The 12,430-nt window shown below is 40.9% G+C and overlaps 2 protein-coding genes across 2 annotated transcripts; both read left to right on the top strand.

The window, feature by feature from the left end:
• The first annotated feature begins 90 nt into the window (after positions 1–90).
• Positions 91–6,259, top strand: LOC127333813 (tRNA (guanine(26)-N(2))-dimethyltransferase 1). The gene is made up of 12 exons (XM_051360250.2): positions 91–435; positions 999–1,310; positions 1,409–1,496; positions 1,587–1,708; positions 2,113–2,252; positions 3,772–3,844; positions 4,131–4,219; positions 4,310–4,415; positions 4,530–4,742; positions 5,348–5,542; positions 5,669–5,746; positions 5,850–6,259. The coding sequence occupies exons 1-12, from the start codon at positions 331–333 to the stop codon at positions 6,129–6,131; spliced, it is 1,803 nt and encodes a 600-aa protein (XP_051216210.1). The 5' UTR covers positions 91–330; the 3' UTR covers positions 6,132–6,259.
• Positions 6,260–6,668: 409 nt separating this feature from the next.
• LOC127333815 (dolichyl-diphosphooligosaccharide--protein glycosyltransferase subunit DAD1) lies at positions 6,669–8,523 on the top strand. The gene is made up of 6 exons (XM_051360253.2): positions 6,669–6,806; positions 7,029–7,143; positions 7,263–7,310; positions 7,921–8,008; positions 8,096–8,139; positions 8,231–8,523. Exons 2-6 carry the CDS (start codon positions 7,063–7,065, stop codon positions 8,312–8,314), a joined length of 345 nt encoding a protein of 114 aa, XP_051216213.1. The 5' UTR covers positions 6,669–6,806; positions 7,029–7,062; the 3' UTR covers positions 8,315–8,523.
• The last annotated feature ends 3,907 nt before the right edge of the window (positions 8,524–12,430 follow it).

Genomic DNA, 12,430 nt, shown 5'->3' with positions numbered 1-12,430 from the left:
TGCGACGGCTGACGGAAGGGATTAGCTGCAGCAATGGGAATGGATCGAAACCGTACGGCGTTCATCGGACGGCTGCGCGCGTTCGGGATGGGTAGACCTAAGTCGAGGGAGGAGTGGTCCGTGGAGGCGCTAGGGTTTAAGCTTCTTCGCCGCCGGGAGGTGGGCCGACGGCGAGCACGACGAATTGGTTGCTGCAACCACGAGGCTTCGGTTCCCTGTTTCTCAGGCTAGGTTGCTTTCGATTCGATTTCGTTTCGTACTTTCGCAATCAGAGCCAGCCGGTTGTGGTAGGGGATCGGATTTCGGAGTGGCCTGGCTGGGATTGGCGAGATGGGGGAGGTGGAGGAGAAGCTCGAGGCGTACGAGGTGAAGAGGGAAGGAGAGGCTGAGATTCTCATGCTCAAGAGCAACGCCGTCTTCTTCAACCCCGTCCAGGTGCATGCCTTGCTTCCCCCATTTCCTCGATTTTTTTTTTTTGTTCTGGAGATATTGGGTTATGTTACGATTGATCCTAACAGCGAGGCTTGCAAATAGCTCAGGCTTCAAATCCATTGTGCGACATTTTAGTATGTATATTTTTGGTATCTATATGCTTCAGTTTTATCTCCATCGTGTGCGATTTGAGTGGTGCGCATTATCAGGACCACATAGGTAGGATCCTGATGGGGGCATTTATGAAACGCCAAGCTGCAGTGCGGCATTTTATCAAATTCACCTTATCGGGTTAGCATGAAATGCAAACTAGTAGTATGTTTTTTTCTGCGGTTGTTTGTTGAGCAGAGATGATGTGTAACCACGTAGTTGTGTGGCTCTTTCAGCTGAAGTTGATTGATTTCTGTGAGTTTGTTTGGTGCTTGCAATTTATGTCAGGGGTAGTTTATAGAGAGGCGGGTGTTTTGTTCATGTAATGATTGATTTTGTTGAACAAGTTTATAGAGCCAATCTGTGTTGATTCATCACGGGTCTTTCTTTAATATCAAGTTTACTGCTCTTGTTAGGTCCATAATCGGGACATGTCCATTGCTATTCTAAGGACATTTGTAGACAAGCGCAAGGAAGAGCATGAGGAGAAGATCAACAAAAAGAACAAAGCACGTCAACATGTCAGTCAGGATATTCCGCCTAGATCAGATGGAGATGGCACTTCAAGTGAACAACCCGCTTCTAGTAGTGTGGATGGTGAAATAAATGGTGATCATGGAAGGGAGCTACATTGGAGTGTAGACAAGGCAGAAGGTCCGCCAACTGAAACAACAGAGACACCTTCCTCGAAAAGAATAAGAGAACTCAATGCACCAATTGTTCTGGAGGTGAGGCCTTATAATATGTACTCCATAAAGAGCTTATCTGCTGGTTTGCAAGACGAGTGACATTTGATTATTTATAATCAATTGAATAACAACTGCAGGCATTGGCTGCTTCTGGTTTAAGATCTCTGCGCTATGCTCGTGAAGTTGATGGACTTGGAAAGGTGGTTGCACTGGACAATGATGAAGGTCGCTGACATGCTTGTTAAGTTGTTTTATAGATTTCTACTTGAGATATAGACTACGAGTCTTGACATTGTACGCTTCTTCATTTTTCAGCATCTGTTGAAGCTTGCAAGAGAAATATTAAGTTCAATGGTAGTGCAGCTTCTGATAAAGTGGAAGCACACTTGGCTGATGCTCGAGTTTACATGCTTACTCATCCAAAAGAGTTTGACGTGGTAATGCTTTTTACAACTTATCTATGTTTGTCACAGATGTCTCTTTGTCACCATTTGGACCTGCTGAGATCAGACAATCTAATTTAATCCAAGAACTTACCTTATGACAATTTGATGGTTGTTTGTAATCAGTGTCACTCCTTGTATCAGCTGCATGGGTAATCTTTTCAGGATATATTCAGAATCATTTGTCAGAAAGTATGGCACTAGCACATGTGCTAATAGTAATCTGAGATGATGCACTTGGCAATAAGAGTGTAATTATATAGCTTGACTGTTTTCAAGTTAGATTAAAAGCATAAACCAAACAATTTAATGTGTTTTCCATCTAACAGCCCTCAGTAGCTTTCTTATTTTGTTACATGCTCATTAGCTTTCTTATGTTCTCATGTGCACTTTTTTAGGTAGATCTCGACCCCTATGGATCACCTGCAATATTCCTTGACTCTGCTATACAAGCTGTTGCTGATGGAGGATTGTTGATGTGCACAGCCACTGACATGGCTGTCCTATGTGGGGCCAACGGTGAAGTTTGCTACTCTAAGTAAGTATTAGGTATTAGGATGACAGGGCAACCCAGCCCTATCCTATTAAACAAGAGATAATGTGCCATTTATTAAGAGGATCTTATTAGTTACGAATAACATCTTATACTGTTAGGAAAGGATCAGTTAGTTGACATTAAATCCTAATGTTGGGGCCTAATCATCTCTACAGTAAAATAAATATTTATCCTTTTCACAGTTTAGTTTCTCTCTCTATCCTAGTCTCATCTAGACTATGATCTAGCGATCATAAGTTCATAACATCTGAGGTTTGGTCCAACTGATGCAATGCCTTCAATGACTTCTGTGGAAACAGAGGTAACGACACCGTGTCTGAGCATGGAAACAAGACCTTTGCGATAACTGCGTTGAGCAGAATGTGTGGCCACCACTGTGCATGGTTGTTCTTCCTATGAGGTGGAGAATTTTGACGATGACAATGACGCTGAATTGATGGCGCACGGCCCGCCCTAGCACAGCAGGCACCTTTGGTGGTGGCAGGGATCCCTCTTGCGGTGACACCTGTCTAACGCTGAGGCTTCAGAAACGGTAGGGTCGCTGCCTCCTTTGCTTTGGGAGGTGGCAGCAACCATCTCCACGGTGATGATGCGTCTTGTGGAGGAAGCAGTGGGGCTAACTAACACGCTAACGATGCAGCTTACCGTGCAGAAACCGCATGCTACGGCGTGGGTACTCGGAACACGGGTGGTAACGCTGGTGCTTGTCTCTATATACCCTGGCCCATTATCTTCTTCCAGAGGACACCTGTAATCAGGCCCAGAACAGGAGCCCAAGTTGGGATCGTATGTTGGCTTCAATTGAGAGCCCTCACGTTATGCTGCAAGTACTTTTCTGGCTGAGCTATGCATAAGTGGTGTTTGCTCCAAACAAAAAGAGGCGGTGCAGCATTATTGACATTGAGGAAATAAATCCAACAGTTCAGCTTCAACACGTTTCTTCTGGTGCATGCACAAGAAGTGACAAGTCCATGGAGTTCCAGTGTGATACTGGGCTGGAATCTTGATCTCATGGCAACGTGGGTCTGATTCCTAAGGGGCCGGTGGTGTTAGGGGTTAGGATGAGGTGCAGCCAGCCCCATCGTAGCAAGCTAGAGATAATATCCAATTAATTAAGACTATCTTATTAGTTAAGAATAATATCTAATAAGAAAAACAAGCAAGTTGGGATAGGCTAGAGATAAAACCGAACAAAAACGTGTGGTAACCAAAGAGCGAAGGGAGAAAACGGTAGACAAAGTATAAGAAAAGTAAATTAAGGGTCCGACACATGGATTGCTGATTTCTTCTGTATATGAAGAGAAAAGCCACTCCCTCCATTATTAAGCAATCAATCAAAGAAACGTTATCCTTTTAACAGTTTAGTTTCTCACTTGAGCCTAGTCTCATCTACTTTATTATATACTGATCATAACAATAACTCAATAAGGACCATATTACTAGCTCCAAGATGAAATTTGGACCAAGTATCGATTTTATGATCATCAATTGTGTCTTGCAGGTATGGTTCCTACCCAGTCAAAGGCAAGTATTGCCATGAAATGGCTCTGAGAATCCTGCTATCGTGTATTGAGGTATATAACAATGGTTAGCTGGTTACTATTGTAGTATTGTTGTATTGTGTTTGTCCAAGTTGAACTCATTTAATGGTTTCATTACTCAGTAAAAGATAATGGTATGTTATTTTTAGATGATATCTTCACTCCGACACTAATTGGATCTGATGTGACAACCTATTGCATTAACAGCTCCTAGTAAAACACTCACTAGTTTTCTAGCATATGATGTGGAACTTTGCAGCTGTTGTTTTTCCGAGTTTTGAGATACCTTATCTCCCATTATATTCCTTTCTTGACACAGAGTCATGCAAATAGGTATAAGCGTTTTATCGTCCCAGTTCTCTCCGTGTTTATGGACTTTTATGTCCGCGTTTTTGTTCGAGTATTCACGTGAGTTCCCTCTTCTATACTGTCATTTCTTTTGTTTAAGATTAAATTGTTCTACTTCTGGTGTGTCCAATTCCTAGATTTTATGTGCAGTTCGGCAAGTGAAATAAAGAATGCTCCTCTTAAGCTTTCATATGTATATCAGTGTGTGGGTTGTGATTCTTTCCATCTTCAATGCCTCGGGAGAACCATTACCAAGGTACACCTTTGGCATACCATTTTATATAATCTCAAAATTATAGTTCGCCAACTATAGGTCCATTGATCATTGATTGAGAGCCTTCCTATATCTTTTTTTCTGGGGGGTGTGAAGGGCAAGAGTGTGAAGTACGCACCTGGTATTGGTCCTGTTGTTCCTCAAAAGTGTAGCGATTGTGGGAAGAAATTTAATGTGGGTGGCCCGATATGGTCTGCTCCTATACATGATCAAGAATGGGTTCTTTCTACACTGGCAAATGTCAAAGCAATGAAGAATAAGTATCCTGCCTACAATAAGATTACTTCAGTTCTGACGACTGTATCTGAGGTATTGCTATTACTTTCTTGTTTGTTGCTGAAACTGTTATCTGGAGCATTTGGAGAATTTGTCGGTTAAGACTCTAAATGGGCTATTATTTTAACTTTCTTTAAGATGAGTTATATCTTGAATTCTGTGAAAAATGTTGATTATGCATATGTAGCTCTTTTTGAGCTCCCCACCATATGCTCTGTTAACAAAATTATGAATACACTGCTTTAGAAGTACTCCCTCTGTTCAAAAATAATTGAAGTTCTAGGGTTGCCCTAAGTCAAACTATCTTAAGTTGGACCAAATTTGTAGAAAAATACATCAGTATCTACTACACTATATTTTCATATTGTATAGATTTGATTGTTTTATGTATTCACACATTATAATATTGGTCAAACGTTTTTGTCGTAGGACAAACATAGAACTTCAATTATTTTGGGACGGATGGAGTATCCACTTAATCAATTGGAATTAACTTCTTAGTCCTCATGGCCAGCATGATCGTTCCAATGTTCAATTCATGTCATGTTGGGATGCTGCATAATGCATATCGTGGGAGATGTTTCTGTGTTTCTTGCCACCTTTACGTAATTTCATTTTACGTTATTCATGCAATGCAGGAGTTACACGATGTGCAGCTGTTTTTCAGTCAACATAACATTACTGGAACTGTCAAGTGCACTCCCCTATCTGCAGTTGTTTTCCGCTCTGCGGTCCTCAATGCTGGATATCGTATCTCTAGCACCCATGTGAACCCATTAGGACTAAAATCTGATGCCCCTTGGGATGTTATCTGGGACATCATGCGCTGCTGGGTAAATCTCATTAAACTCTTCTCCCTATGGTATTCTGATGACTGCATGTCTAGATTCCTTTTTGTTGTCTTCCTGGATGGACCGGATAGTCTTATTTCGATCTAATAGTGCAGTTCTTCTACCCAGGTGAGGCTACATCCTATAAAGGAACAGCCACAAGACTCTGCAGGAACAATGATCCTTTCAAAATCTCCTAAACTGGAAGTATGGCACTGGTGCCCTTATATTTTTGCCTCTATTACGCTTTCTGCACCTGATTGAGGAAATGTGTAACATTGATGGTTGTTGTATTACACTGGTTATGCAGGCAAACTTCTCCAGAGCAGTAGCTGCTGTCAGCAATGCTCAAGCAAAGAAGGTCAATCGGTTTCTTCCCAACCCTGAGCGGCACTGGGGCCCAAAAATTAGGGCTGGGAGGACGATCACAGGCAAGCATGCGTCTCTGTTGGGCCACGAGGCCGTAAATGGGGTCATTCACCAGAAAGACGGGAATGGTTTGGTTGTTGACAAGCCTGCTCCAGGAACTGAAGAAGGGGTCAGCGCGACAGATGAGAAGTCCAGCGATGATGAATGTGCCAGGGAACCATGATTAGCTTGGTCTTGTCGAACTGATGTATGAAGTTACCATGTCGTTTCCTGCTGTTGTAGTGTTGTATCAATTCAATAGGATTGATGTTTCTTCAAATGAATTTTGATAATGAAACTCCGTATACACCATGTGCCTTGTTGTCCAAAAAGTGGTTCAGAACCACCATCCGGCCTCTCACTGATCAGGGTGCACCGACACTGGCTTGCTCTCCCCATTTGCACCAACCACCTATCTCATAGCATCAGGCATGTACTTGAACACACAAACCTTCTCCTGCATTAGTATGTTGTTTTGTGGTCCACAATAAACAGTCACTTCCATTTTTTATTTTTTCATCTTCTGTGCACTAGACCACTAGTAAAGTAGTGAGGCAGCGCTGGGGCATTTTAGCGTTTCTTTTTCAGCTTTTTTAGGGACATTTCTTGTTTCAGCTTCTTTTTTTTTTGCATAATTTCTTTTTCAGCTAGAGCAAGCTGTGTGCTATTCTCACTCGTTTCAGACGGGCCTGTGCGAAACAAATGGGCTCTCAAGTCACGGCCCACTCCAGAAACGAATATCCCGGACCGTGAACAGATCGCGTTACGGGCTCTCGATCCCTTCCGCCTCCGTCGAGTTGAGCGGCGGCGCTGGTGACGGTGGAGCAGCGGAGGCCATCGATACCCTTCCCCGCTTGAGGTACTGCTCCCTCTCCGGAACCTCACGCCGTCTTCTGCTCGCCGGCGCTCTCCTCCCCTCCCTTGTCGTCCACCACCTCTGCTCCCAGATCAGTTGCAGCATACAGAATGCTTACATTTTTCCACTTCCAATTTCCGATATACGCACGTCAGCTGCTAGGTTTTGATCTACCACGGTGTGAGAGAATCTGATCGGGAATTGTTTTTGTTTCTTACTGGCTAGCTCAAAGCATTCTGAGGGCTCCAGGTTTGTGAAGATGCCGAAGGCCGCGGCGGATGCCAAGCTCCTCATCCAGTCCCTAAACAAGGCCTATGCTGCCACGCCCACAAATCTCAAGGTAATTACCATTAATTCCCACTTCCTCACCCTCAGTCGTGTTTGTTACCACCTGTGGGCTGTGGCCACTGTCTGACTGTCGACTAGCCGATTGCTGATCATATCCTCATATGTCTGCAGATCATTGACCTGTATGTGCTTTTCGCTGTGGTGACCGCCCTTGTTCAGGTAACTTTCAAGGCCGAGGATATATTGTTTAGGATGGAGGAGTTGATATCTTATTTGAACCTACATTTTTCAAGAAAACAATCATACAGAGAGGGTTGTAATATTATTATTATATGTATTGTTCTAGTATATCATGAAGATTTAGCCACATTTGTCAGTTCTGAATAGGAGCAAGGTTTCAGCTTGCAAAAAAACTGCTTTACCTAGTAGCCATCTGACAACCAAATTGGTGTATGTGTAATGTTCATGGAAGCAACTGTATGCCCCTCAATGTCTGATTTAAAAGAGGAAAGTGCTAGCCCTTGTTTTCTACTTCCTCCGTTGGGAAATAAATGCCACATATTTGTCTAGATTCGTATGTGTCTACACACTAATTATGTCTAGATATATGCGAATCTAGACAAATCTGCGACGGTTATTTCCCAACGGAGGGAGTAGGTGTGGTATAGTGTGTCCTAGCTAGATTCTTAGGCCAGTGCAAGTTTCTTGTAAGCGACCATGCATTATAGCCTTGTGTTCAACTTAATTAAGTCATGAGTCTTCTGTGCACAGTTACAAAACGCCTAGGCATTTGCAAACTATTTAAGTGCTCCCTATTGTGGCAAAACAGGTTGTTTACATGGGAATAGTTGGGTCATTTCCCTTCAACTCTTTCCTCTCTGGTGTCCTGTCATGCATAGGAACTGCAGTTCTTGCTGGTAGGAATTTCTTACTCCCCTCTTGGTACTGTTTACCCTTCCTTGAGTCCTTGGCTGCATGATATACAACTGTCCACGTTTTTGCAGTGTGCCTCCGTATTCAAGTCAACAAGGACAACAAGGAATTTAAGGTAACTCTACTTTCATTGTTAGTGTTATTTTCTGCAATTGCCTGTTCTTTGGATTCCAGCATAACATTCTGTGTCAAAATATTATCTGCAGGATCTTCCTCCAGAAAGAGCCTTTGCAGATTTTGTCCTGTGCAATCTTGTGCTCCACCTTGTGATCATGAACTTCCTCGGATAAGAAACTGTCCTATAAGCTATCGAGATTTTGTAGTGCCCTAATGTTTGAGACTGTAATTATGTTGGATATTCATGTGGTATCACACACTATCTATGTAATCCCAGAGTTTCTCTATGAACTATAAGAGTTTGGTGGATTTAGTGTTAACAATGTAAGAACATGAGAACTTACTTTCTTTTGAGGCAGTGAAGACTGGAAAGATAACTCAATATTATCATTGTTCTTTACTGTTCAAGCTATTAGAGAAATTTTTTGATTACCCTGATGGCCTCAGTGGCTCAGTGACTTGGGTCTAATGAACCATGAATTCAGTATCGGTTACTCTGTATGGATCTTATTTGCTATTCTACCTTTCCTCTGAGGGCTCACAGAGTTCTGTTTTGTGATGAAGATGCATGTTCCTTCTTTCAGAAGGAAGGCTCTGTAATATCCCAGGTATTGGGGTTACAAAAATAGAGGAAACAGATGTGTGCATTGCATTCATGCATAGAAAATCCGGGAAATTTTCGCGCTTTAAATTTCACTTGACCTTGGTGGAATTGAAGTAGCTCATCAAGTTAAGCGCTATAAACCTCAATGTGACTTTGCTAAAACTTTGTTTTGGGTAGAGATGATTTGATCTAAGGGGTTAGATCAAATGGAACTAATAATCAACACAACAACACTTTACTCAATGATCAATTGCTTGATCTTATAAAAGATTATAATATGATAATTCTTGTCATAACATATGAACATCCATTTAATTGGAAATCAAGTAACAATAATTGGAGAAACTATTCTTCACTTATCTTTTCCATGTCTTAAACTAATCCATGATCCTACCATGAACCTCATGGTATTCATTTTACTTCATTCTTGGAAACATGACAAGGAGATCAACTCTAGAAATATATATTCTTCTCTATTCCAAATAGTTAAGAATCAAACCTAGAGAGGTGAGAGTTCTATTATAATTATTAGAGAAGCATTAACAAACCTTGAGTTAAACCTTGGATATTCATCCAAGTATTCAAATCATCATCTTTAAGAGAAACCCTAGGATATTATTCAAGACCTCCCCTAGAGAGAGAACCCATTTATATTAACCATAGATATTGGTGACCACATAATTATCTTTGGAGAATAACCTTAGGTTAGTATTGAAGTCCTTCCCAAGTGAGAAAGCCCATTCATATCAATTCTAGCTTTACCTATTAATGAATAAAGGACAATCTTTGAACTAAAGTATTGGGTTGTAAACCATTTCATCTTGGAGTGGTGAGATAACCAAATACCAAGTGGAATAAGACTATATCCATGAATTAGTGAAATAAGGAGTGGAATAATCCAACTAAGTTAGACAATTGAATCTTTAGCTCAGCAACCTAAATAAATATTAGGAGTACACCATAAACCCTAGAATAAACCATTCATGTATGAGAGAACTCAAGCTATAGAGTTACACTCAAGATAGTTGAGGCAACACCTGGATTTGAGGGAGAGAACTATTCTTTAACCAGAAGATCATATCATCATTGTTTAAGTAGAACTATAAGTTATTATCTCAGGCATTCTCCTGGGATAGAAATTATTGAGGTAACCCTATCCATTCAAGATAGTAAAAGAAAGAAACTATATTTAGTTGATCAAGACAATACTCAATCTTGAGAGTGAGAAACCTAATTTAATGAGAGATACCTTAGGAAGCCAAACCTTGATCATTATAAATTGAGTGATGATCATAAACCCTAATAACTTGAGGTAAGGATATTTAGAACAAGTGGATCATGCCTAATCCATGACCATGCTTTGGAGAAATAGGAGAATAATCCAACTGCTAACACTTATATGATTAGTAGATATTATTCACCACATGAAATCATAGGGAGATCACTAATAAGCAACCCTAGACTTATATCTCAATCCCAACTTGTGAATCACTTGGTGATCATAAGTAGAACTCTATCACATCTACATTCCATTTATTCCTCAATTAAAGTACCTAAGAAAAACCTAGAGTAAAACTCCATACTTTATATAGTGAGGAACCATTAATCTATATGACCAAAGTTAACTATAAAAAGAACTATAACCAGTGTAGTTACTTTAATGATAAATTGGAGATAATAATAGAAGTTAATTGGTAGAAGATAAAACCAATTCTCAAATCCTTAGTAATTAAAGGAGAACAGAAACAATGAAGCAAGTAACCATATTACCTTGGTTAGGGGAGATTAAACCCTAGCAAATGCAATATGATGTCATCCCAATTCTATAAACTAGAATTATATCTCAACCCTAGTTTATACATCACTATGGTAATCATAATATAAACCCAGGCCATAATAGAGATTCAACCCATGTGTCATTAGGTAATTAGCATTTGAACCCTAATGGTTCATTAATCAAATCCTATGCTTCAATTATAAAACAAAAGAGCCACCTAATGCTAAGTCCTATAATTAAACCCATGTGTGGTTGACAACCATTTATCTTAATAACCAAGACCAAACCATGATGAGAGTAGTACCTACTCTAGGTATATTAAGGTGTTACTAAACTACAATATTAATACTAAACTTGGGAGGAGTTCAAGTAGAGTTTCCAATTCATTAGCACATAGTTCTGCACATAAAATAATAGTCAAGTGACAACATCCTCAAATAAGGGGTCAAGCCCTTAAAGATATTTTAGCTCATCAACCCATGCCATTAAGTCTCTTTCTTATTTGAAATCCACTAATAAGTATTACCTTGAGATTGTTTCATGTAAGGTAATATCAAATAAAACTCTAAATAACACTAAATAGAATAATATCATTTGGAAACTAATTTGAATCTTTCCAAGATAATATTCAAATTCAAGCCATATGGATAATTAATTCAAATCTCCATGATAATTAGTAAACAAATGTTTTAGTATCCATATTAAATTTTCTAATACATAACAACAATCTTTAAAGTGTCTTGGGTAAACCCCATCAGATTTTAAATAATAAAGTTCTATAAAGTGGTTAAATTCAAAACAGAATTTAAATCAACAAAATCAAAAAGGAAAAAATAAATAAACAGAAATAAAAGAAGAGAGAAGAGAAACCATACCAGGCTTACCTGGCCATTGAACAGCCCACCAAGCAACCAGCAACCAACCCAGGAGCAGCCCACCAGCAGCCCACTTACCAGCCCTCATACCCCTTCGTAAAAATAACATGAGGAATTCATCCTCATCCTCTCCAACGCGCATGGAGGCCAGCACGACGACGTGCTCTCCTTCCCCTCAGCGCTGGCGCCTCCTCCTTCCCTGACGGTGTGACGAGGCTCGCTTCTGCGCCCTATAAAATCTCCGCGACGAACACTGGCCCGAATTCTTCCCCATCTCTGTTAAATTCCACCCAAATCGAAAACCTAGCTGAGCCGGCCACCCCTATCGCCATTGATTGGAGCAACCCCAAGCCATGCCGTGGGCACCATTGTCATCAGCATCCTCGACTTGCTTCGCCTGCGATAGGAATTGAGCCAAACCGCCCGCAATCGAGCACGCTAGACCGTCTTCTCCGACGGCCGGAGATGCAAATTCCGGCGACTCAGGTCCGCTCCGACCTCGCCGTCAAGCCTGGCGTAACCCTGGTGAGCTCATGAGTCTCGCAGCTTGTTCGCTTTGCTCGATTGGGCATCATAGCGTCGTCGCATCACTTAGCCGTGAGCATCGCCGCCACACCTCACCGTCGGCCGAGCTCCGGCGACCCAACAACGGCGGCGCCACCCTCAAAATGTTCCCCACAATGCCCTGAGTCACACCCATATAGCCTCCCAACCGCGCACGACTGGAATCAACGGCGAATGCCGATTTCCCCGCCGTCCAGTAGCCCTCTGGTCATGAACTCGAATTTTGACTTGGTCAAAATCCGACGTGGACCATTGGCCCACCAGTCAGTGACTGGGTGGGTAGATTAACCGGGTGTATTTAGTAATTCTCTGTTTTAATTTCAAATTCATAAATTGCTGCAACTTTACAAATTCATATATAATTCATAATAATTCAGAAAAATACAAATGAGATATTAAAATTCTTAGAAAATAAAACTCTATCCAATAAAAATATAAAATGAAATTTTTATTTTTAATAAAAATTCAC

The sequence above is a fragment of the Lolium perenne genome, chromosome 2 (assembly GCF_019359855.2).
Source record: "Lolium perenne isolate Kyuss_39 chromosome 2, Kyuss_2.0, whole genome shotgun sequence".
Taxonomy (NCBI): domain Eukaryota; kingdom Viridiplantae; phylum Streptophyta; class Magnoliopsida; order Poales; family Poaceae; genus Lolium; species Lolium perenne.
The sequence above is the reverse complement of the archived record's forward strand: the minus strand, read 5'-3'. Positions and strand labels throughout refer to the sequence as shown.

Bases quoted from the DNA above. Each gene is read 5' to 3' on its own strand.
- LOC127333813 (XM_051360250.2), top strand. From the start codon at position 331: ATGGGGGAGGTGGAGGAGAAGCTCGAGGCGTACGAGGTGAAGAGGGAA. The intron at 4,220-4,309 runs GTGAGTTCCCTC...TTTTATGTGCAG, and splicing joins GTTTTTGTTCGAGTATTCAC to TTCGGCAAGTGAAATAAAGA. The intron at 5,747-5,849 runs GTATGGCACTGG...CTGGTTATGCAG, and splicing joins CAAAATCTCCTAAACTGGAA to GCAAACTTCTCCAGAGCAGT.
- LOC127333815 (XM_051360253.2), top strand. From the start codon at position 7,063: ATGCCGAAGGCCGCGGCGGATGCCAAGCTCCTCATCCAGTCCCTAAAC. The intron at 7,311-7,920 runs GTAACTTTCAAG...GTGGCAAAACAG, and splicing joins TGGTGACCGCCCTTGTTCAG to GTTGTTTACATGGGAATAGT. The intron at 8,009-8,095 runs GTAGGAATTTCT...ACGTTTTTGCAG, and splicing joins AGGAACTGCAGTTCTTGCTG to TGTGCCTCCGTATTCAAGTC.